This window comes from Podarcis erhardii, assembly GCF_964252035.2.
Source record: "Podarcis erhardii genome assembly, chromosome: 5".
Classification (NCBI taxonomy): Eukaryota; Metazoa; Chordata; class Lepidosauria; order Squamata; family Lacertidae; genus Podarcis; species Podarcis erhardii.
Genome location: NC_138509.1, coordinates 43,826,348 through 43,850,517, shown reverse-complemented (window position 1 = coordinate 43,850,517; position 24,170 = coordinate 43,826,348). Strand labels below are relative to the sequence as shown.

At 42.7% G+C, this 24,170-nt stretch overlaps 1 protein-coding gene across 1 annotated transcript in view; it reads right to left on the bottom strand.

Annotated features, from left to right (window-relative positions):
* LOC309342574 ((E2-independent) E3 ubiquitin-conjugating enzyme FATS) overlaps positions 1-24,170 on the bottom strand; it is a 147,901-nt gene that overhangs the window by 117,249 nt on the left and 6,482 nt on the right. Inside the window, exon 2 of the mRNA XM_081863202.1 lies at positions 22,267-22,339. Coding sequence (XP_081719328.1) covers positions 22,267-22,339 — 73 coding nt within the window. The remainder of the gene's footprint in view (positions 1-22,266; positions 22,340-24,170) is intronic.

Sequence of the window (24,170 nt, the reverse complement as noted above, 5' to 3'; positions counted from 1 at the left end):
GCTCACCTGTGAGGTAAGGTGAGATGACCACCTTGGGCAGCAGGAGCAGCAGATCTGGCCTCCAAGAGGTGCATTGCTCAATGTTTCTGCTGCAGTACTAGCAACAACAGCTGCAACATGCTGGATCTGCCCCTCTTTGACACCCTCCCATGCTGTCTCTACAGCAGCCTCTTGATGAATGGAATCATCACTATTACATATTTTACATGGCTGTTTATTTGTCTATATTTTTATATATGAATGTTTTATGATGGCCTATACATGCAATGCCTAATAAAGGTTTGGCAAAGTAAGTAAGTAAGTTGAAGGTACTGGTGGTCTCCTCCTACCCTTGTTTCTGATGTAAATATTTATTTCCTTCTTGTTCCTGATATAGATCTTCACTCATTCTTTACTTCCCTGGTGGAGGCAGAGGGCATTTTGTGGTTCGCCTCAAGTGCTAAAATTTCTTGGGCTGGCCCTGCTTACAGGAGTTGTAGTCCAAAACACAGGGAGGGCACCAGGCTGACAAACTACAGTGTAGAGCAGGGGTATTCAACATGGCGTCCTCCAGATGTTGTGGCCTACTATTAGCATTAAATCCAGCCAGTATGACTAATGATCAAGGATGATGGGAATGTGGTATGCATTATCTGGAGAACGCCAGTTGGCTATCGTTCATCTAGAGATTCTCACTTCCCATATTGGCCAGCATGTGCAATATGCTGAACGAGCTTTCACAGAAAGACATCCACTATCCTGGTTTTGCCAGTGATAGAAAACAAATCAGTGACTTTTCCTTTTCAGTCCATGGTTAATTTGTATTATTTCCCCCTCAGTTGACTTGCTGCCATTGCTTGAACTTTTCCAAGCATCATTCTGTAAGAAGTGTCAATCACCTAAGAAATTCCTAATTATATGGCAGTTCTGGGGTACTATATAAATTGTCTCACATTTCCAGACATGCTTTATTTCCCCAGCACTTATATATATATTTTCATCCTTTTTTTCAGTGTCATGTGTGAGAATCATTGCAATATCTATAATTATTACAGTTCTATTGTTATTAATTTTAAATTGAATTGATTCACAGAATGAGAACATTAGTCACTTATACAAAAGAGGGAGACAATATTTTAAAGCTCTAGTGATTCAGGCTTGTGGCTTCAAACACAACACAGAACTTTCCTCCTCCTCCTTAGATAATACATCTCACTCCTGTTTTGACTATTTGAAACAAAGCTTCAGCTCTCTTTTCCAGTCTACACCATAAAAGAGTTTGTAGCTATAATAAGCTCTTCTAAAGGTATGCTCGTGGCTTTCTCAAAAAGGAGTAAATTCCGGACTGATTTTTATTATATGTTCATACTTGATTAGAAATATAGATTTTCCCCTTTGGCAGAGCAAACAAGCAAAAATATGTTTGCTTTGAAACAAGGCATATCCACAAGAGTGTCATATACCCTTATCTTCTTATCCTAGGTGAAGTATGAGCTTGTGGAGAAGTATCCAGAATTAATTTTTTTACAAAAAACCAGCAACCGTATTTTTCTGTGTATAGGACGATGCCTTTTGCTTAAAAAAAATAGGGGGAAATTGGGTGTCGTCTTATACACAGATAGTGAATGTAGAGGGGGGGACGTGCGACTAATGGCAGAAGCAAGTAGGAGATTGGCAGCAGTGATTGGGCAGGAGATTCATGGCTGCGGCAATCCTGCTGGCAATTGGCTGTGGCTGCGGCACGTGGGTGGGTGGGCCGCTGGTGGCGGTGAGCGGGCAGACAATTGGCGGCTGCGGCAAGGTGTGCAATCGGCAGTGGCTGTGGCAAGTGATCGGCAATGGTGGGCAGGCAGGTGAGCGTTTGGCGGAAGTGACCCCCCCCAAAAAAGCTAAACAATTTAATTTCTTAATTTTGGGTTTTAAAAAAATAGGGGGAATCTTATACACGGAAAAAATACAGTAATTATAAAGTTTCAGACTTGACAACTAAGTGCTTGCTTGTATAATGGTACAAAGGGTCTCCCAGCACTCTCACCCACTAGCAAGGCTTTTGTCTGGTGCACACTGAGCTGCTATTTGCCTGGTGGAAATAGCAATTTGGGAAGGAGGGTGATTTCATATGGGACCAAGGCAAGGAGGAGAAGGGTTTAACACCTCCCTTCACATCCTGGCCCCTGGTTTCTATTTGGATTCCCAAAGTCTCTGGGGACCAGAACCTTCTCATCTGCCTTAGCCTTACACTAACACAGGATGTCCAACAAAATCAAACAGCCTGCTCTATAGAACTTTTTACATCATGGAGATAAAAGTTACCACCTTCTAGTCTGAACAGCAAGATGCTGGTAAAGACATAGGAGCATAGGCTGGGGGGGGAGGGATAAACAGTAACACATACAGAATATTTTCCAGCTAGGATTGCTAAGTGACATCCGCCAAGAGTCGTTTTTTACTGGATGACTCCCCTTCCATCACTGAGATCAATAAATCATATTCAGAGGAAATCCTTTACTCTCCAACTTTTATAGGCACAGGGTTGTCTTGCCACCTGACTTTACAACCCTACTCTCCAGACAAGACACATTAATAATCATCAACACTTTTTAACATGCTCCACATACATTATCTCTGTAACCCTCCTTCAGACCTTATAACATAGGTCAATATTATTATCCCACTTGGGGTGGAGACAGAGATTGCTGAAGCCAACCCTAAGCCATCTAGTGAGTTCATGGCAAATACAATATTTGAATAGTGGGCGCTCAACATAGTTCATGGCTCCATATTTAGCCCAAGGGTAGTGAACATGGGCCTTCCAGATGTAGCTGGACTACAAATCTTAACATCCCTGACCATTGTATATGTTGACTGTGGCTGATAGGAGTTGGATTTCTGTAACATCTGGAAAGCTCAGTGTTGGCAATTCCATCTTAGCTCTACCTGTGTTGCATCAGTTCTGCCTGTGTCTTCCACAATCACATGTGTAAGTGCAAAATTTGGAATCAGGCACAGAATTCAATAGGCAGCCAAGAACCTCTGCTTCCATATTTTTATGCGCGGAGATATTTTAAAAGCCAGTGGTGCCACTGAACAGGACAGATCCCTGCCATATCCCCATGGCAGCTGTTTTTAAGCCTAGGGTTGCTTGCTTATGGGACACTGAGAGGGATCCTGTGCCTTTCATTCTGCATGTTAGGTAGATGCTTTCTCCCACACCTGCATCTTCAAAGCAGCACCTATTGAATTTCTGCATGAAACACAGCCATAATGGGCAGAAGAATATGGCAAACCTGTTTTCGTCGAAAGGCAGTTGGAGCACATGCAATGGAGATGAACCTCAGTGTGTTATTAATATTTTTACATTCCATTTAAAATCTCAGTTATTAGTTTTTGCCTTCTTACGCAGGTACTGGTGAACAGGCATTTCCTCCCCATCTAAATTACCTTTTTCTTTTGGTTCATAAATCACTAATGTTCCTAGAGAGATACATAACTCTCCTTCTCATTGGTGTCCTCAAGAGCTCTTTATTCCGCTTGCTCTGAGGGGCTTCTCCTTATTGCAATAATAATTAAAGTTGGATTTATAGACAGCCATGCTCTACGATGAAGATGAAAGAGATCTGCATAAGACAAGAGCACTGCACAGAGCAGGTGGGATAAGTTTCCAATGGCTGGTTTTCATAGAGTAACATTTGTTGGCTCATGTTGTGCAAAATTAATTGCAGGATATTCATCGCAGCTCGATTACCAAAGTGGGCCTTCTTTCCCACTTTTAACTATGCTTGCCACATACCTGAGACATTAACCCGCTTCGGGTGTTAACAGACACCGGATGAAAACCACGCAAGGCAGAAGAGTCGTGCTGCACACCCATGCTCTGCCTGCCTTGCCAAATTCCCTTCCCCATGCATCTCCATAGGTTGAGAGCCTGCAGTGAGGCAGCTTACCCAATGCACACAGACTGTCCCCACGGACTGGAACTCTGGAGAGCCATGGGGAGGGCATCGCCATGATTATCGTTGGGTGTTTGTGGACACCTGAAGAGGATTGTGTTCTAGTGAAAAACTGGAGACCAGAAGCAAAAGAGGAAGAGGCTAAATTAACTACAGATTCTGAATAATCTGTTATTTCTTGCTCCGTCTTAATTTTTCAATTTTAGGTTGAAGGCAGAAGGAGGTTCAAAATAAGGACCGCTGTCCATGGTGCTTTCCTCCTTTCCATAGGAAGCTGCCTTATGATGAGTCTGACTATTAAGTTCATCTAGCCCAGTACTGTTGGCCCTGAATATCAGTGGCTATCTAGGGTTTCAGGCAAAGGTCTCTCCCAGCTGCGCCTGGTTATGCCAAGGATTTAACCTGGGACTTTCTGCATGCAAAGCATGCGCTCAGATGTTGGGCTGCAGCCCTTCCTCACTCTCAAGTCTCCCCATCAGGTCTGGCAGGTTCTTGCATTGCTTCAGAAATTGAAAGAGTTGTTGAGCAAGGGGCAATAGACGAACAGCTTTTTAAAAATATGGGTGTACATGCTGGGTGGCATCTCAAACCACTTTTGGTTCTCTTTTTTTAAAAAGTATTGTATTTTTCCAACCTTGCTGGGAAGCATTTCTGGCTTCTAGGCTTCCTGTGTCATGACTGGCAGATGGTGTGCCTGTTTGTTTTTGAAAAGGTATCTTGGGCTGTCTGGGGAAAGGCAGGGAAGTTAGCACTGCTTTAAGAAAACAGACACCTGTGTCCATCCAATTACAGAACATGCCTTGCCAGCTGTCCAATTTCTGTCACAGTCAGTCAGTCCCAAATGCTCCGTACCACCTATGGGTGTTTGCAGTTCAAAACAAAATGTTCATTTCCTCCCATCCTTTCCTGCCACAGCTGCTCCATGCATTAGAAAGCAGAAGTTCAGCCAAAAAGAAGAGGAAAAGTGAGAGCGCTTATATGTGAGCTTTCCTTTTTTGCAACCAGGATGTAGCTCATCGTTCCACAGGGCTAAAAGGGTGAGAAAAGCTGTTTTGCCCCCTAGATTCCCACTTCTACACAGCTGTGTAAGGCCTCCAGGACTGCATTTTGACAGCCTATCCAGAAACTGGAAGACTATGTATTGTCCGCTCACCTCCCCACTTCAAGCAATAGCAGTCAGTGGGACGGCCCAGGGGGAGGGCAACATTGCCAGTGTGATGGCCTGGGATTCCGATTCAGAGGATGAACCAGAGGAATCCCAGCCTGCACAGGAGTCCCCGCCTCCAGGGCCGGCTGAACTGGGGCAAGGCCTAGATGCTGAAGAGCCTGCACCTGTGGCAGAGCACCAGGAGCTGGCCCCAGGTGAAACCCTTCAGGCCCCAGAGGGGCTTGAGGACTCAGTGGCTACAGGTGAGCCTCCTCCAGGGCCCAGTAACCCTTCGGCCTCTCCTGATCTGCAGAGGCTTAGGGCAGAGAGGCGAAGGGAACTGGTTGCCCCTCTTCGTGTGGACTCAGACTACGCTCAAGGTACCTTTCCCCCGGGTCCAGCACAGCCAGTTTTTGAGAGGGGGTGGGGTGAGGCATGGCAAGCAAGACATGGGGTGTGTACAGCAACCAAAGCATTGGATTAACTTCACTAGTACACAGCACCACCCTGTATCAGGAACTGGCAGTGATGCTTGGTGCTCAGAAGGCAGGTGAGCAGTGCTGCCCTGCTTGTGCGACCCCACCAACTGCTAGCATGGGGATCGCAAATGGAAGAGTGCTATTGCATTCATGGTCTGCTTGTGGGACAAGTCACTTCACCAGTGGCGAACTTGGGTACTATGGCGCCCTCTGTGCAGGGCTAAAATTTGATGCCTCCCCCAGAGCTTGCATTGCCTTCCTAAAGTTGGGTAAGGAGGTGCCCAGCTTTAGGTAGGAGGTGTGAGGGCTCCGACAGGGTTCTAGAGCCCTCTTACCTCCTCCCCAAAGCTGAGAAAATGCAAACTAGGCTTTGGGGAGGAGGCAGGAGGACTCCAGGGGCGTGTCGGAGCCTGACACCTCCTTCCCAAAGCCAGGCGCCTTGCTTACCAGGCTTTGCCCTATGGCTCAGCACCCAGGGCATGCACACTGCTTATACAACCCTAAATCCATCCCTGACATCACACTGAACTGAGGAATAGTTAGGAAAAAGCTGTATGGCAATTTTTTTCCTGCACCAGCTGAAAACACAGTTAAAACATACATGCATCTATTAATCAAGCCACTGCTTTTAATAACGTGAGTTTCTCGGTGCGGTGAGATATCACATCATTTTAATCATAAATCAAGTAATTGGTTCAAAGTGCTATTCTCTATGAAGTAAAACAACAACAACAATCTCTAATTGGCTGATAAGCTTTTCTGTCTGTCTTAGTAGATCTGAATCTGACCTTTCCTAAGCCATGAAGGGAAAATGTTTCTGTCATGCCCTGCCTTGCCTACATCTTTCCATGTCAGGACTGGCTGGGCCCCTCAAGCTGATGCTTGTGCTTTGATTTTCATAAATGCAATGATCCTGACATTCCTCACGTCAGGGTTAGGATCTCACCTCCATTCAAAAAGCATTTCAGAGCACTCAGATTTGGAGATCATCTTTCCCGGGGAGAAAATCGTTTTTGGGAGAAACAAAATGAATGCCTTTCCTCTCCCACACCCGCCTCTCCCCTCTTCCCTCTATCTCTTTTTCTATTCGCTCACTTTCATCCATCACTTCAGTTGTGCCAGTCAACCCCTTCCCATTGTGCCCCCGCCTTTGTTTTTTCTGCACACCTTTATCTTTCTTGTCTCCTGACCTCCTCTGTCAGATAGCGGCTGTGTGCAGCACGACCTCATTTCACTGTTGGGTTGACACAAGATCACCTAATATTGCCTGTCTGCTGTCCAAACACCTGCTGCATGTTTCCTTCTCATTGAATCGGCATTTTGTCTCCCTTGCCTTTGTGTCAAGCCCGTCTTAATTCTTGCCTTCAATTCTGTCACACTTCTCTGCCCTACTTTCTACCTGCACTTCCCACAGCTCCATAAGGAGGGCTGGCTTGAAATGTATGGTAATATAGGAAGGTTAGGGGTTTTCCTTAAGTACCCAATTTACTTGTGAATTTTTGTTTTTCGTGATAATTTACAAAACACTGTCAGATAGTATTGCCTGGCCTCTGTAGCTAAGCAACTGCTAGTCCAGATGAGTTCGATTTCTTTCTTTCTTTAAGGAAATATGCAGGCATACTTCAAATACAGTTGTTTCTGCAGAAAAGGGATATAGTATCCATGGGATAACAGGGTTGAACAAGCATGAAACCTCTTTGGTCCAATGGCAGGAACCTTCACATAAAAGCCTTGCAAAACGAGGCTGCTGAAAAACTATATTTGGGTTTCTCTTTGAGAGTTCCACATTAGGCAAAGACTCATCTCCCTCAGGTCTGAGCTACGCTTTATATTCTGTACACAGGTGCAAAATGACTTGTTTATGGCATAAAATGTTTAAATGGCCAGGTTCCACACATATAAAACAAACAGAGAAGAAGCCATTGGAAAAGGATTGGGCCCTTGCTGTTGAGTTTGTTCAGAGGGATTCATAGTATCTACTGGCAAGCTTTCTTGCAAACAAACAAAAAGCCAACTAAAATGAACCTCAATCTGTGCAAGGGTAATGTAGTGCTGCTGTACTGCTTTATGGCAGTGGAAGGGGAGTTTTTGCACTGCAGTCAGATGTCGCAGAACACGGAAACCCTTTCTGCGTATTTGGGTAAGGAGAAACCTGCTGTATGTATAGCAAGTGAGATTGTAAAAGAGAATGGGGAAAAGAGAAGCCAATGGGTAAATGACCCAGAGGGCAGCATGAGGGAAGGGAAGCTACTCCCTGGGTTGCTACTGCAGTCTCCCCTGATAGGATCCAGAAGCAAGAGCTGGAGAAGAAGAGGGTCCTTGTCATAAGGGAGTATGGCCCTGAGCAATTAGAACTTCAAAAAGGAGAGGGGGGAGATGCCAGGGAAGTGTTTAAATACAAGGGATCTGAAGGAAAAGGGGAAGGAGCCCTAATGAAAGAATGTGAGATTGGAGCCTGTAATAACCACCTTAAAAAGGACCATAGCAAACCTTTGGCTGCCGGATCGTAGTGGGTTCTTGGCTCAGGCATCTGCATAAAGGATGTTAAAGAGAAGCACTGGGGGCTGACGGTCTCAGCCCAACAACCTCACCCCCAAATAATCATGCAAGCCACTCCTTTTGACCTGGAACCCCTGACTCCTCATTGGGTATGGGAGCATGCTACTAAGCTGGAAGGAGAGGGGGTATTCTCCACTTGCTCTGCTAGCTACTCTGTTATGATGTCACATTCCAGAGATGAGGTCTGGTGTTGGAAACCTATGTTAGTGCCAAGCCTAGAGAGCTCTGTCTTTGATATGACTGTACCATTCAGTCTCAGGAGTGGTGACCAGGACCCTTGTAGCCTAAGAATAAAGTGGTATGTAAGAAGAGCATTTGGGCTTTTCAGATATTCTAATTTCAACATCCTTCCATTGAAACTAGGCAGAACTCGGGGTGTTGTATTCCAGTAAGGGCATCCCTTGCAATGCTTTTTTGTACTCATGTTCAGGTACTCAAAGCATTCTGACTGCAAAAGTCAATAGAGCCATGTGGACATGGCAATGATGCTCAAATGTCCTGGGGAAAATTGCAGAAGAAGCTGCACAAGCAGAGGATTTGGGTAGCACAAAGTATTGTGGAATGTTGCTAGCATGAATCACGCTTTCAGGCTGTATCATTGAGATGTTAGAGCAGTAGAGCAATCTGAGGATTTCAGATCAAAACATACCCAGATTTAGATCATATCCAGACTACCCTGTGCCAGAAGTAGCAGCATGTTGGGTCACTGCCAGCATTTGAGTACAAAGACTGTGAAGCTGAATCTAATCACGTCCCTTAAGTTCCACTGTCCTGCACAGGCAGTTTGCCTTCTTGTTTTCCAATGCAGCCAGGTGAGAGCAGTGAGAAGGGCAAGTTACTTTTATTTATTGAATTGCTTGCTGGCATAAGTGCTTAGACTGATCCCAGCATTATGCTGGCTGCTTAATATCAGGTCAATTCATGGGATTAGCAGATTTCATTTCCCCCCTCAGATCTGCATGCCAAAGTACCTCTTTCTTTTATCATATCACTTTATCTCGGCTTTAAATCTCCTTCTTAACCTTAAGTAAGGATTACTCCATCTTTGATATCACAATTAAAATGGATCAGAAGGAAGAAATGCTGATTGATCCTTGAACTGCTGTGCCGAGCTGTTAAATGTGCTGACTTGTGCCTGGAAGTGAAACCTCTGAATCACCAGGATCAATAAACATATCTGGAGCAATGCGAGTGCTTCAGGCTGCTGCTATAGCCGCCGCGTAGAAGCAATTAAGGAAGCCAGTTGATTCAACAGCAGCCTGAACAGGAGCCCTGTTGTAACCTTGACTCACTGTATATCAGCGCCCCAGGAAGCTGCCAAACTAGCCTGTTGTATAATAATACCTGGAGGTAGAAATGCCAGCTAAGTATGGGCAGGCTTTGGTTCAGAAACTGCCCCGAGCTCATAAAGCCCCTCCCAAAACCAAGAGGAGAAGTTTGCAAGCCAACATTTGTCTACCACTCAGATGAAAATCTCAAGGAGAAGAAATTTACAGCTGCTTTCCTTGCTTATATTTTCCCCAAACCCAAAAGCTGTCCCCTCACCACCAACTTGTAAACACACTTCCCTGCTTTCCTCCCATCCTTGAAGGTGGTGCAGGAAGGAGATTTTCCTCCTGCCAGTGGTGGCTGGTCTTTTAGGTAAAATGGGGCACCTCATTGCACAAGCCCCTGGAAGAACCTGCATGACAAGAGCAGTGGAGAGAAGGGGAAGATGTAAGAAAGAGGGGGGTGTGCTTGAGGGGTGAGCAGAGCAGGATAACAAATGGGCTGGAAGTGGGATAACCATTTCCCAAGTCCATGGATTGGCTCAGGAAATGATTTCCAGGATCCCTAATCCCCCTTCCCTGGAAAAAACCCTGTAGTAAATAGCCAAGCCAACTGAAGAAGAGCCTTGAGGGTTCACAAACAATATCCTCTTAGCCCTTTGCACTCTCTATCTGCTCCAGTTTTGTTGATTTCACTGTGAACCTGATCTAATATCAGAGAGGCTAGCCCAGTTGTTGAATTTCTGCCTGTCCCACTGTTGCTAAATGTTCAGGAGAAAGTGCCAGGTTGTTGTTGTTGTTTTAAGGTAGCAATACACAGCTGAGCTGAACTAGCCCTGGCTGCTCCTTTCAAATTTATCTCATATGGTGCAAAAAAAAAAAAAAAAAAAAGGAGCTGGAGTGTTGACTTGGAAAACGTTTTATCACACACCACGTTGACTGGAATGGTAGTTTACTTTTTTCAAAATAGCTATAAATAATGTGGCAATCCTACACACGCCTACCTGGGAGTAAGCCCTATGAAACAAAAGTCTTTTCTATCGATGGACTTAACTGTCCAGGGGTCCTTTACCTTTACCTTTTTACCTTACCTTTACACGCATATGATTGCACTGTAAACCCTTTGACTCTACACTCACCCCTCTAGGCATAAACATTGCTGTACTCTTAATCTTTGTGTTTCTTGAAGCCTTACTGCTTTCAGAATATCCCACTAGCCCGTGTGAATTTAGGATTCATTTAGTATTTGGTCAGAGAAATAAACATTGCCTTGCTTTCAGAGCTGCGTTAAGAGGTAAATTGAATTCATCAATATTGGAATGCCTCTGGGAACTGCCTATAATTCATCTGCTAATTCAAATGCATGTTTTTCAAGACTACAGCCATCTATCTGACAAGCAGCAAGAGGCAGCTGAAGAAGCAGCTATGGCTGCAGGTAGGGATGGTGGATGAATTTGTTCTGCTCATGTTTAAATGTGAACTTAATTAATTTGTGCTTTCTGAACCAATATACAACCAGAAATGTAGCTCTCCACTGAAATTTGCACTTGATGCTATTTTCCAACCAAAAACTGTATGCACGCATGCTCTTTCACACGCACTCTTATATACTAGGGGAAAGTGTGCACAAAAACATGTATATTAGTTAAAAGAACATATTAAAAAGCATTATATTAAGGGAAATTGCTTGCAAAAATGTATGCAGGAAGAAAACTGCACGGGAAAATGTATATGAATTTTCATGCAAACTTTTTTAAAAAATAAAAGTTTGCAAAGTATTGACAAAACTCGGTGAAACTGAAATTGACAAATTCATCCATCCTTAACTGCAGATCTGTTTTTTAAAAAATCTGTCATATAGAAAAAGAAAGAAAACCCCTCCTCCTTATTGCACATGGTTTGGAGCAGAGTGTAAAACCTGGCTCACATTAAGGTTTTCAAAGCTCCTAACATCCAATTATTTTATCTTACTGTGCCTCCATGTGGCATCCTTCTCTCCTACATTGTCACCAGTCTCAAGCTTTGGGAGAAAATAATTACCTCAAAAATTCATTTTAAAAAATACGATAAATAAATGAATATTGTTAAGGTATTCTGAATTCTTTGAAATTCCTAATATCAGATTTAACACTGATTATGCAGTTTCTACATGTTTCTTAAGCTTCTGCAGGCAACATTTTCTAGACTGTGTGCAGAGGAAAGCAAATTCCATGGAGTCACTGTCCCACTCTCCATTTGGGATTTCTCCCACTAACTTTAGCAGGGCACAACAGTAAGGGCAGAGCAGCGCTCATGGACTCCTCTGTCCTTTTCAAGTTTTGTTTAGGAGGGACTGGGAAGCCTTCCCTCAATCTGCCCCCAACACATCCCTTTTTGGCCCTTACCAGTATCAGATCTCCATCAGTGGTAGGAAAAGCACCGTGGAGGTCTCTGCAGCAACAGGGAGGAGGCATCCATTGTTGGATCTCTCTCTCTCTCTTTCCATCTTCACAGAAGGAGATCAAACACTTATTATGGCCTTTGGGATGCTGTCCCATGAACCACTGGATTGCATTTTCCGGGGGTTAGGGTTGTATTTTCAGCAGAAGCAACAAAGCAGTATTTTGACGCCGTTGGTTTGTATCACATGAACCTCTTATGGGGTGATGCTTGTTTTGGAATAATCACTCACAAAATGATCATTTTGGCGTACGAGTCCCAGAAATACACACCATTAGCTCATCAGAAACTCTTTCCAAGCAGCGCACTATTATTAACATTTCATTAAAACAAGCAATCAAGCTGTAAATAACAGGAGACTTTTTAATGACTTGTGTACAATAATTCATTCTCTTAGTCTCTCCAAACTGTTTGTAAAAAATGAATCAGCCACTTCTGAAGCTTAATCTTTGAAAGTTGGAGGGGTGGGGGCTGTTCTAAGAAATCACACACGCACACATTTTAAACGCACTTGTTCAGCCTATGGGGAAATGAGTCAGAGAATTTCCTTTTTTATATAAAGGTAAAAAGAACAGTTCTGTACAGCTCAGTAATAATTGTCTTCCAATATGCTCAGTCACCTACACCCTTTAATTAAACCTTACAATACTCTGGAGGAACTAAGACAAGGATCTCCTTGAAATTTACAAAAGGGTAAATTGAGACTTGGAGAGATTAAGACCCTAATCCTAAACATACCACTTGATTGGCACTTACAAATTCACATGACCATCTTTTAGGTGATGTTTGTACAGTGAAGCCGCTGTGAGATTACCTTTGTCAAAATGGTGACTATAGCCATGTGAATGCCCTGAAGAGGAGAAGATGGGAAGATTCTGATACCACACCTCAGGCTTCAGGTGAGGGGTGCCACTTCTTGATTCAGTCATAATGGTTGCTGCTTAACCGTTTTCTGCTTCAAGGAGCAGCATTCAAGAATGTTGTTTCCTGCCACTTTGGCTTCTGTCTCTTGCAAAGAGGGCTCTGGTTTTTCATGCAAGAAGAGCACACTGGTGAACAAAATGTCAAACGTACTTTTAAAACAACAATTCTGTGCCTGCATATAGAGAGAACAACCTTATCCGTTGCTCAGCTCACACTGAATATGTTTTTAAAAGGAGATTGATAACATACGGCAGACTTGCTCCCATTCCTTCCTGTTCATCCCAAGTCATGTAAACATATTAAAAATGGTACAGTGGTACCTCGGGTTACATATGCTTCAGGTTACATACGCTTCAGGTTACATACGCTTCAGGTTACAGACTCTGCTAACCCAGAAATAGTACTTCGGGTTAAGAACTTTGCTTCAGGATGAGAACAGAAATCATGCTCCGGCGGCAGCAAGAGGCCCAATTAGCTAAAGTGGTGCTTCAGGTTAAGAACAGTTTCAGGTTAAGAACGGACCTCCGGAACGAATTAAGTACTTAACCCAAGGTACCACTGTAATGTAGACTTGGATGTGATATTTCAGACTGAAATATTGGATTTAAAAAACTCTGGCGGTGACACTAGTTTCACCATAGCATCAACAAGGGGACTCATTGCCACCTGAAGATAAGGCCTGCTATTTCCTTGTGGCCTTTGGATGATGTGGTCTTGTCCAGATCAGAGGTGGTTCTGTCCCAGTTATCTAACCATTTTGTATTAGCAAAGGAGTAGGCAATGTAGTGCCGTCTAGAGGTTGTAGGCACAACTTCCCTCAGCCACAGTCAACATGTCAAATAGTTGGGATTGGTGGAAGTTGTAGTCAAATAATTAAATATTGGCTATACCACATTGGCTATACTTATATCCCATAAAATTCCCGTTTTCAAGAACCACCAGCGGAATGCTTATAGGTGGGGGGAGAATGGTGCACTCTTATGTGTGAAAAAGATTACGTTTTGCAACAGATGCCCAAGGGTCATTGTCCTTTCAACATACTCCTCTGTACGTGGGATACACAAGAGGTAGAAGAGGGGCCACTTACCTCATCACTTTGTTGGCCTTTTCTAGTGAAACTTATTTAAGGAAACTAATATGGATTATTCAAACAAGCTTTCCAACACCCTACAGCATGTGTGGGGTGGTGGTGGTGGCAATCTTTGGCCCTCCAAATATTGCTGAACTACAAATCCCATCAGCCGTAGCAAACATGGCCAATGGCCAAGGGTGGTGGGAGTTATACTTCAGCTACATCTGGAGGGTGAAAGGGTGTCCATACCAGCCCTACAAGCAGTGGTAGACATGGCACCTCAGATTTGAGTGGCACCCTGTGTGATGCCAAATTCTCGCATCCTCCCCCCCCCCCCCCGTTTCTCACCTTCTATTGGTCTTTTGTGGTGCCTGCCGCAGTGCCCCAGAAGCTCTGCACCCAGTGTGACTGAATGAGTCGTACTCCCCTAGTTCTGCCTTTACTATAGGAGGGGGCTGACCACCCATTCTAACTTGAGTCAAAATTTACTTCCTGTGCTTAATAGAGCAAGTTATTATTATTCATTGACATAAACGGAATTGTAATAGAAGTAATTCCCATTACTGCTTTCAGAAATGAATGGCATAAAGCTCTTTTACCTGGTAGATTGCCAGATCTAAATGCAGCTATACCTCACTCTGATCTGGGGAACAAAATGATGTGGATTATAAAATGAGTCATTACTTCAGCATAAGGATTCTCGGACCAATCAGCTGTATAATGCCTTGCCTTTCATTCTGCACATGTAACGTATGTGCAAGTGAAGCTTCCTAAAGGAAGCTGAACTCTGTGTGCCTGTTCATGGGAAGCTGCATTCCTCAAGATGTTAACTCAATCTGTGCAATACATTATATAATTACGAAAAGTAGGCCAGAAATTATATCCACTATTCTGAGCACTGCGCAGGCCTTTGTCTTTGGGGATTTAGCAAATGGAAAGCAGCACAAAAACACGCAGTTCTTTCAAAAGTTGGACTATTGCAGACTCTGGGTTTTTCTGGAACTGGAATATTTCAGGAGTTCAGCAATGTCAAAGCCATGTTTGGAATTAATGTCAGGCTTGCCTGGCAGCAGAGTAACAGAAGTCTTACTGAAAGACTGCACAAAAATAACTGATAGAGTGATGTGCTCACCAGTGCTTCCTAAGAAAACCAGGGTTTTGCTTTTTTATATTTGAGTGTGTAGACCTAATTGCTACAGCAGGTATTCAGAAACAACAGAGCCTTCTGCATATCTTTCAACATACCTGCATTTACACAACCCATTGCTAGCTCCTACCTTAGCATTAATTTTTATTATACATTTGTCACATTTGTAGGAATTATATTAGAAACATGAATAACTAGGATTTAATTTTTTGAACAAATAATAATAATAATAGAATTTATTACAGTCCCAGACCAGGGATTGTTTTTGAACAAATTCTAGAATAGTAGCTATGTTTGTCTCTATCAGCAAAAAGATAAAGAAGGTTATGACACCATTGACTCTAATGGGTAGGACGTATGGCAGCCAATGTCTGCAGTGACTCAAAAATGTTGAGGGGGTTTTTTGGGTGGTTTTTTTTTTTTTGCAATTTTGCCAAAAAAGCTCAACAACTTTTCACTGTTTGGAATACAGCAACCCTGCCAATGGGACTTACTCCCAAATAATTACTCTGTAGAACAGCAGCATAGGATCACCTTCATACAAAAATGCTTTCACATGGAGACTCCTTAAAACTACATTCATGTTACAACTGCTCTGTTCAGTAAGTTACCCATGTACAGTAGCCTGCCATGTATACTAGCTGCCATGCAGTTTCCACCACTGTTTCCACCTACACACAGGAATGCTCTGCTTTACAGCAACTGGTCCACACAGTGTGTCATTGACTTGCCACACAGAACAGGTAATGAGTCATTATGATCATTTTTAGCCTATAGCAGTTCTTAGCTAATAAAGACTATGGGTGAATTCCAATATACAGCAGCCACAAAATAAAGCCTTTATGCAAACATGTTATGCAATAGCATCATTAATTCAATTTGGTTCAAATTTTAAAACAACCCTACCTAATTCATACTTCCCAGAACAAATTCATACTTCCATGAACTGAAACACTAGCTGCCCTTCAGAATTCATAGTTCCACGAATTTTGTGATGCATTTGTCCAACCAAATAATGTGTAGAACAATGCATATATTGGGGGAAAATGTGCATATAAATACACGTGTTACTTAAAATGCTTAGTTAAAATGCATATATTATTTAAAATTGCCTACAAAAAGCATTGCATTAGAGAAAATTGCATACCCAAATGTGTATATTAGGAGAAATTCACACGAAAAAGCCCACGAATTCTCACAGGGATTTAAAAAGAAACCCAAGCCATTGCAGAAATATGTAGAATTGAACTTAAGACTAGAAAAATAAGAAACTGAGAGAAACTGAAATTGACAGATTCATCTACCCCTACCTATGAAATTCAGGCCGTGTTCCTTCTGTAGGTAGACAAATGACCGCTTACTGAAGTCCAGGCATCTCAAAACGACTGTGCCTTGCACACAAAGGGGGGAAGATAGTTCTCCAAAGCAGACCACGCTCTGTTAACTTTAAGAACCAGAGGACAGAACTGAGGCAGCCTCTGTATATCCAGCACACCTTCCTGTCCTCCTGCTGCTATGTTTATTCCAAATTTATTATTACATGAGTCTTTGAACTGAGAGATTTCATTAACTTAAAAGCAACACATGGCTACACATAAGACAGTTTGGCACACAGACCTTCAGCAGAATCTCATTAAAGACACAATCTTGATTTGTGAATAATTTATACTGACATCATCACCTAAAATTATTAATTGTATGGCTCTAATTTCAAGATTTAACCTAATGCAGTGGGGGTGGGTGGGACTTTTTAAAAGAGGGTATGTAAGTTCAGAAGACTTCTGCTCCAATCTGAACAAGCTGGGCATAGCTGGGCAGCTCGTGAATTTAAATAGCCTGAGTGCAAATTCAAAATGATTTTTTAAAAAAATTAAAAATATAATAATTAAATTTCTATACTGCTCTTTAGCTGAAGATCACAGGGTGATTTGCAGTATAAAAACACAAAAATGTGTTACTTAATAACAATACTCCCCAGTGTTCTTATTTACAATAAGACATATTCATTTTTAGCTCTATATAATACAGGGCAAAAGAATAAAGAAACAGCCTTCCTTCTAATACTAATCCAAAACCTATTTAGAATAAAAGCATTTGTATACCACTTGCTTCTTGCTGAGCTGAAAGTGTTTTACCTTTATTATCTTATTTACTACAACAAACCTGAAATACAAGTCAGTATTATTTTTGCTATTAATAGTTTATAAAAGTATTAACAGTATATAAAATTATAGGGGGGGGGACTTTTTCATAAATTCCCATAACTTTATAGTATTCTGAACCAGCTCAAGATTACTGATTTACTATAAAACAAATGACAGCCGATTTTAGAGAAAGTGTTTTTTGTTACTCTATTTAATATTTGGCAGTGGATGTACAGGACCTGCAACAAAATGTCGCATTATGCGGTGCAGGAGCATCTCTTTATCAGTAATTTATTAAGATTTTTCATAATCTGTAACAGTGAATCAGGATAGAAAAGAAGAATAAGAGTGACAAGCAACAGACCAACTTTACCAGCAGTGCAGAAGGTGGGGGTGGCTCTTTTTCTCCCATATATATATATATATATATATGCTTTCGTAGATTTTCACGGGTACAGGAATGCAGGTTTTGGTGTCCTCGGGTGTCTTCCCGTGTAAAAGTTGGGGTGTCTAGGCGACGTTTCGACGAGGTCTCACTCGTCATCTTCAGGCTGGTGCTTTCGGCTTCTTGTTACTGGAACAGAGCAGGATCTCAGTGTTTGAGTTCCTATAAATACTGTAGAGGGGGTGTGGTGTATAGCCTCCAATGTTCTGGGCAGAGAGGAAGTTCCCAGGCTAGTGTGCCTTTTTTTTCTTTTGTTCCTTAATTACTTGAGAGATATCTTGAGTGATTTCTTGAGTGATATCCTGAGTACCACTTAGGTGGGTCATTAGGTGTGGATTAGTTGTTAAAGTCTTTGTGTCTTGACCTCTTGAACTTTGTGAAGAGTTTTCCTGAGAAGATGGCTGTACTGTACTTAGTTGTGCTCTGGCTTGGCTTCGTGTATAGGGGCGAGCTGTGGTTTTGTGGCTTGTGTCAGCCAGATCTGTGTAGGGAAAGCACCAGCCTGAAGATGACGAGTGAGACCTCGTCGAAACGTCGCCTAGACACCCCAACTTTTACACGGGAAGACACCCGAGGACACCAAAACCTGCATTCCTGTACCCGTGAAAATCTACGAAAGCAAATATCTTACCTCTACGGGGAGGAAACCTTCCAGCTGACAAGAACCTACGAGAAACTAGAAGTCCGAAGAGCCACCATCTTATGTGATCTCTTGTTCCTACGCAACTGCCGAGACAACAACTTAATTCCCACATGCTTCCAACTTAAATTCCATTCTAAAACCCCAGCCACCGAAAGGATCCTGAAACGAACTGAACTATCCCTAATCAGAAACGAACTACACAAGAAAAGATACCTACTAGACCAAACCAACAAAGATCTACTCACTCTTCACCTCAAACTCTGTAACAAAATCCACCCTGCACTCTGGGACAAATGCAAACAACTAGCCGTCTGGAGAGCTGAAACGGAGACCTCACATAAGACAGACACACACACCAACAAACTCCACAAACTAGAGAAACGCCAGAAGCCCAGCCACCCTCCACAGCAACCCATGAAACAAACAGTACATAACATATCAGACAGGATCCTCACCACAACTGAAACCAAAGTACTCTCCAAAGGTTTCAACTTTGCAGTCGCCCCGAGACGCATCCCCACGGAAAACATCATATGCGGAGTCGAAGCTAGCCTAACCAAAATCAACCCAGATGAAGCCAATAAAATCAGACTTGAAGTCACCAACATCCTCTGCTCCAGCAAACCACCCAGAAGCAATTTACACAAAGAAGAACAGAAAGCACTCACCAACCTGAGGAAAGACAACAACATAATCATTCTCCCAGCAGACAAAGGTAATGCCACAGTGGTGATGAACACATCGGACTACCAAGCAAAACTATCAAATCTACTCCAAGATCCTGCCTACAAACCTATAAAAACAGATCCCACCACCTACCTGGAAAAAACCACCAAATCCAAAATAAAAGCCTCTCCTATCAGTGAAGAAATCCAGCTAAGAATCATCCCCAGAGAAAAATCATCCAGATGCCCCAAACTCTACGGCCTCCCCAAGATACACAAAGAAGGAACACCACTCAGACCAATAGTCAGCTCCATAGGCTCACCTCTACAAAATCTCGCTAAATTTCTCGCCAAGCAACTTCAGCCCTATGCAGAATCCATCTCTTCACACGTACCAAACTCCTTCCAGTTCATAGAAACAATAAAGAAGCAAAACCTACATCCTAATGACCTACTTGTGAGCTTCGATGTTGTATCTCTCTTCACACAAGTGCCCATTAATGAAGCCTTGACAGCTATTCAAAACAAATACAATCCCCCCGAATACATCTTGGACCTGACCAACCACTGCCTAACCAACACGTACTTCATCCACAATGGACAAAGATACAAACAGATAGAAGGAGCACCTATGGGATCACCCCTCTCACCGGTCATCGCAAACCTGTACATGGAACACTTTGAAACCAATGCTTTAGACAAGTCAGAACACAAACCCAAACTTTGGCTCAGATATGTTGACGACACCTTTGTAATTTGGCCACACGGGAAAGAAAAACTGGATAGCTTCCTCACACATCTCAACAACTTACACCCCAAAATACAATTCACTATGGAAATAGAAGCCAACAACCAACTTCCCTTCCTTGACGTCCTAATCTACAAAAAACCTGATGGCTCCCTAGGACACACTATCTACCGGAAAAAAACACACACCAACCGCTACTTACATGCACAATCACACCACCACCCTGCACAAATAAACTCCGTAGCCAAGACTCTCATCTCCAGAACCAAACGCCTGGCTGACAAAGACCACTTGACAACTGAGTTACAGAATCTCTCAAACGTGTTAATTGCCAATGGATACCAGCAAAACAGGATTACGAAGCTAATCCAAAAGGAAACACCCCCCAAAAACCAAGACACAGAAGAAAACAATGGCATGGCCCTCCTTCCTTATATCAAGGGCACTACAGATAAAATTAGCAAAATCCTCCATAAACACAATATCAAAACAGCCTTTTGCACCAACCAAAAAATAGCCAATATCCTCAGAAACCCCAAGGATAAAATCCAGTTGGAAAACCAAGGGATCTATGAAATACCCTGCAAAGTCTGCCCAGCCACGTACATTGGACAAACAAACAGACGAATAAATGCACGTATCGCAGAACACAAGAATGCCGTCAAAAAAGAAGAAAAAACTTCCTCTCTTTTCCAACACATGAAAGAAACAGGACACGAAATTAATTTTGCAGATTCCAAATTGCTCTTTAACACGGAACATCACCACAAGAGAATAATCATGGAAGCCATCGAGATAGAGAAACACCCTCACAACATGAACAAGCGTGACGACACATCCCGCTTGCCAGACATCTGGAAATTAGCCCTCCCCACAAAAACTGACACCAGATCCAGAGGCACACAGAACGCCAACACCAATCAACCACACCAGACCCAAACCCAGACCCTCTCCACAGATGAATTACAGACACCATCCAGTAGCCAATCCATGGTGGCACCTCCGGATGCTGCACCCCCCTGCAATCCCTACACAGATCTGGCTGACACAAGCCACAAAACCACAGCTCGCCCCTATACACGAAGCCAAGCCAGAGCACAACTAAGTACAGTACAGCCATCTTCTCAGGAAAACTCTTCACAAAGTTCAAGAGGTCAAGACACAAAGACTTTAACAACTAATCCACACCTAATGACCCACCTAAGTGGTACTCAGGATATCACTCAAGAAATCACTCAAGATATCTCTCAAGTAATTAAGGAACAAAAGAAGAAAAGGCACACTAGCCTGGGAACTTCCTCTCTGCCCAGAACATTGGAGGCTATACACCACACCCCCTCTACAGTATTTATAGGAACTCAAACACTGAGATCCTGCTCTGTTCCAGTAACAAGAAGCCGAAAGCACCAGCCTGAAGATGACGAGTGAGACCTCGTCGAAACGTCGCCTAGACACCCCAACTTTTACACGGGAAGACACCCGAGGACACCAAAACCTGCATATATATATATATATATATATATTTTCCTTCTCATTAGTTCCATTGAGAAGGAAAATCAATATGTCAGCCTCAAGGCAAGTGTTCTAGTCTTCCCGTTCTGGGAGTTTGTAAGGAAAATGGGAGAGCTTTGGATGAGACTGAACCAAAGCTTCCCTCGATCTCCACTGTAATCAGGGCCAACATTACCATGAGATGCCTGACTCAGGCGGCTAGGTTCTTTTTATGCCATAAAGATGTACCAAAGATGTAGAAAGCCACTTGTGAGATTTTCTGCCTCAACTTGGCTAAGCTCAGGGTTTTATGCACCTTGACTTGAAGGTGGTGGCGGTGGCGGCATTGAGTGCTATTTACTACCCTGCCACATGCAGCCAGTTATCTCGGACAAGTCCTCCCAGTCTTTCCACGCAGGCTGGCTGGGGGGATGGGACAACGTTCAAGAGTGGAACTCCCTTTCTGAGGGTAGACCTCCTTCTCCATCCATAGATGGAGACTTGGATGAAGGAGATCAGCATGGACCACAGGATTGTACCCTGAATTAGAACAAAAGCTTGTTTCTTTAAATATATAAACCCTGTTATTTTAATGAGAGATTCTTTTTAGGCAGTCAAATGTTTTATGACATTAGTCATTGCTGAATTATTTCTATTTTTAAAAGCAGGAAATAATCCTCAGGTTTAAACATTTCTGCTATATTATTACATATACTCTGTCCTTAGCAGCTGTTACTGTTTGTTCTCTCTCTCTCTCTCTCTCTCTCTCTCTCTCTCTCTCTCTCTGTATGTTCCTTCTACTATTTTTTCATGCTGTGTGTGGTCAGTACAATGTTTGAGTGACTTGAATATAATAATAAATTATGATCATGATGATATCTCTGTGTCTGTTTGGACATATGTTCAAAGAAGTATGAAATGACCAAGATTTCTTTTGATATTACAACACCACCCCCATTTTTTTCATTTCCTTTCCTCTGGAGAGCTTTTGTCTTGCCTGCAAAATTCTCATCTGCTTCACACCTTGCCATTACAATAGGCACAGCATTAGGGGGTAGACTGTACTTCAAAAAGCTTGTCTCATTATTACTACTTAATAAGAGGAGAAGTAAATAAATGTTCCAGCAAAAACAAAATCCCCACAGACAGAAAACAATTGTCTTTACCTGAATAAGAAATGATTTCTTTTCTTCTCTGTGGAGGGTGATCTTTTGAGGACAACAAAAATCTCTTGCAAATCTGTGGGAGCAAAAAATATTGTTTACTTGCTGGCTTGATACCATTTGAGATATGATGCTCATTTGCTTTTGAAGATGGTTTGGGATTTATTTATTTTACAATCCTATCCAACAACACCTGGAAGACCACAGGTTCCCTATTCCTGATGCAGAAGAAACTGGTTTACATGTATAAACTGGCCCAACTCCTCATCCGATTTCTCAAAACTTTCAAAACTCAAAGTGCAAGTAAAAATGGATCCTCTCTCTATATCAAATTTTAACAGACTCATTATTTCTCCCTCTAAGATTCATTTCATCAGTCTCTTTTAATTATAACATTATATATCATATTATCAACCAGTTCCATTTCAAATATGTCTTCCTCTCCAGTTATCATTACCTTTAGTAACTCCCCCCCCCCAGGAAAAACTATTTTAAATTAGGAACATTAACACACTATTTTACCTTTTCTTGCACAATAATGTTCTTAGATGTGAATTCACATATATAGAAGTTGTTCTCAAGTCTGTTGTTTGGTGAGAATAAAATAATACATGACTGGACACTGGTTGAATGTCAGGGTGGGTGTTTGGAGCAGGTCAGCAATAACTCACAAGTTGTCAGTGAAGTTAACTCTTTATTCAAAGAAACTAAACAGCTCAGGCCTAGGGATCACAGCAACTCTTCCCAGTAGAACTTGTCCCAATGATGGATGTTGCAAGGATTTAAGGTCCCCACCTTCCCACAGCTGTCTAAGTCTCCTCCTCCCCTGGATCCTCACAAAGCAATAGGAGACCCTAATGTTTTGTCTGTCTCTGCTCCACCATCTTCATACCTCTGCAGGTTCTGGGAGATCAGGGGGGAGAGGACCTAGTTACAACAGGAGCTTCTTCATCAGCCTTCCTCATCTCTGTCCTCTGGTCCCCCTCCTTTCCTGCCGCTGATTCTGGACTGCTCTTGGTCCCAGCCTTTTCCTGCTCACTAAACCCTGTCACCTCTTCAGCTTCTAACACCTCCTCCGCCCAGTCTGCCCCCTCTTTTCCCTCTGAGCACTCAGCATCATCTCACTACCAATCTCCTGGCTCTGAGCCTTCATCCCTTGGGGGTTCCCCAGCTGGTGCCTCCCACCACTCCTCTAAATCCAGCCAGTCCATGACATCGGATTGGCTACGAAGTACGCCTTGCAGAATCAACAGCATGGCAGCAAAACTGCAAGGGAATCTACTGTAATCAAACTCCCATGGAAACAGAACTCTCCCACTTCACAGCAATTCCCTTTCTGAACTCCATCTAGTCATGCTTACATCTTCTTTAACTTTGCCAATCTAAAAATAAATCAGCATGAAAAAAGCATTAGATTTTTCATTTAGATTTTTGAATGCTTTTTCTCTCAGAGATAATATCCCTTGTCTGGAATTAAATGGCAGATTCTTCCCATGTTTGCTATGAATAAAGGAGCTGTGATTCTTTCATCCTTGTGGCCAGTCTCATTTTTGATTTGTAGTTCTTTATAGGAAGCTTGTAGCTCTGTTTCTACCCCACCCACCCCCCAAATCAGCAAAGCATAATGTTCAAGCAACCTTTCACATGTAAGGAGACATTTCCAACCTGTTTTGATGTGCTGGAAGTGGGCACTTTTAAAAATACTGCTGCTAGACTGTGATGAATTGTGTTACATAATCTGTATTTTCCAGGAGTTTTACAGAGACCTCAATAGCTGTTCACCTCAATTTGACACAAAATATGCTTTTCGTAGAGGTGAAATGAAGGCTTTGCAGTCTTTATTTACTTTCCTGAAGCGCTGAGATGTATTACACCATTCTAAGTTATTCAAATGGGTTTCCATCATG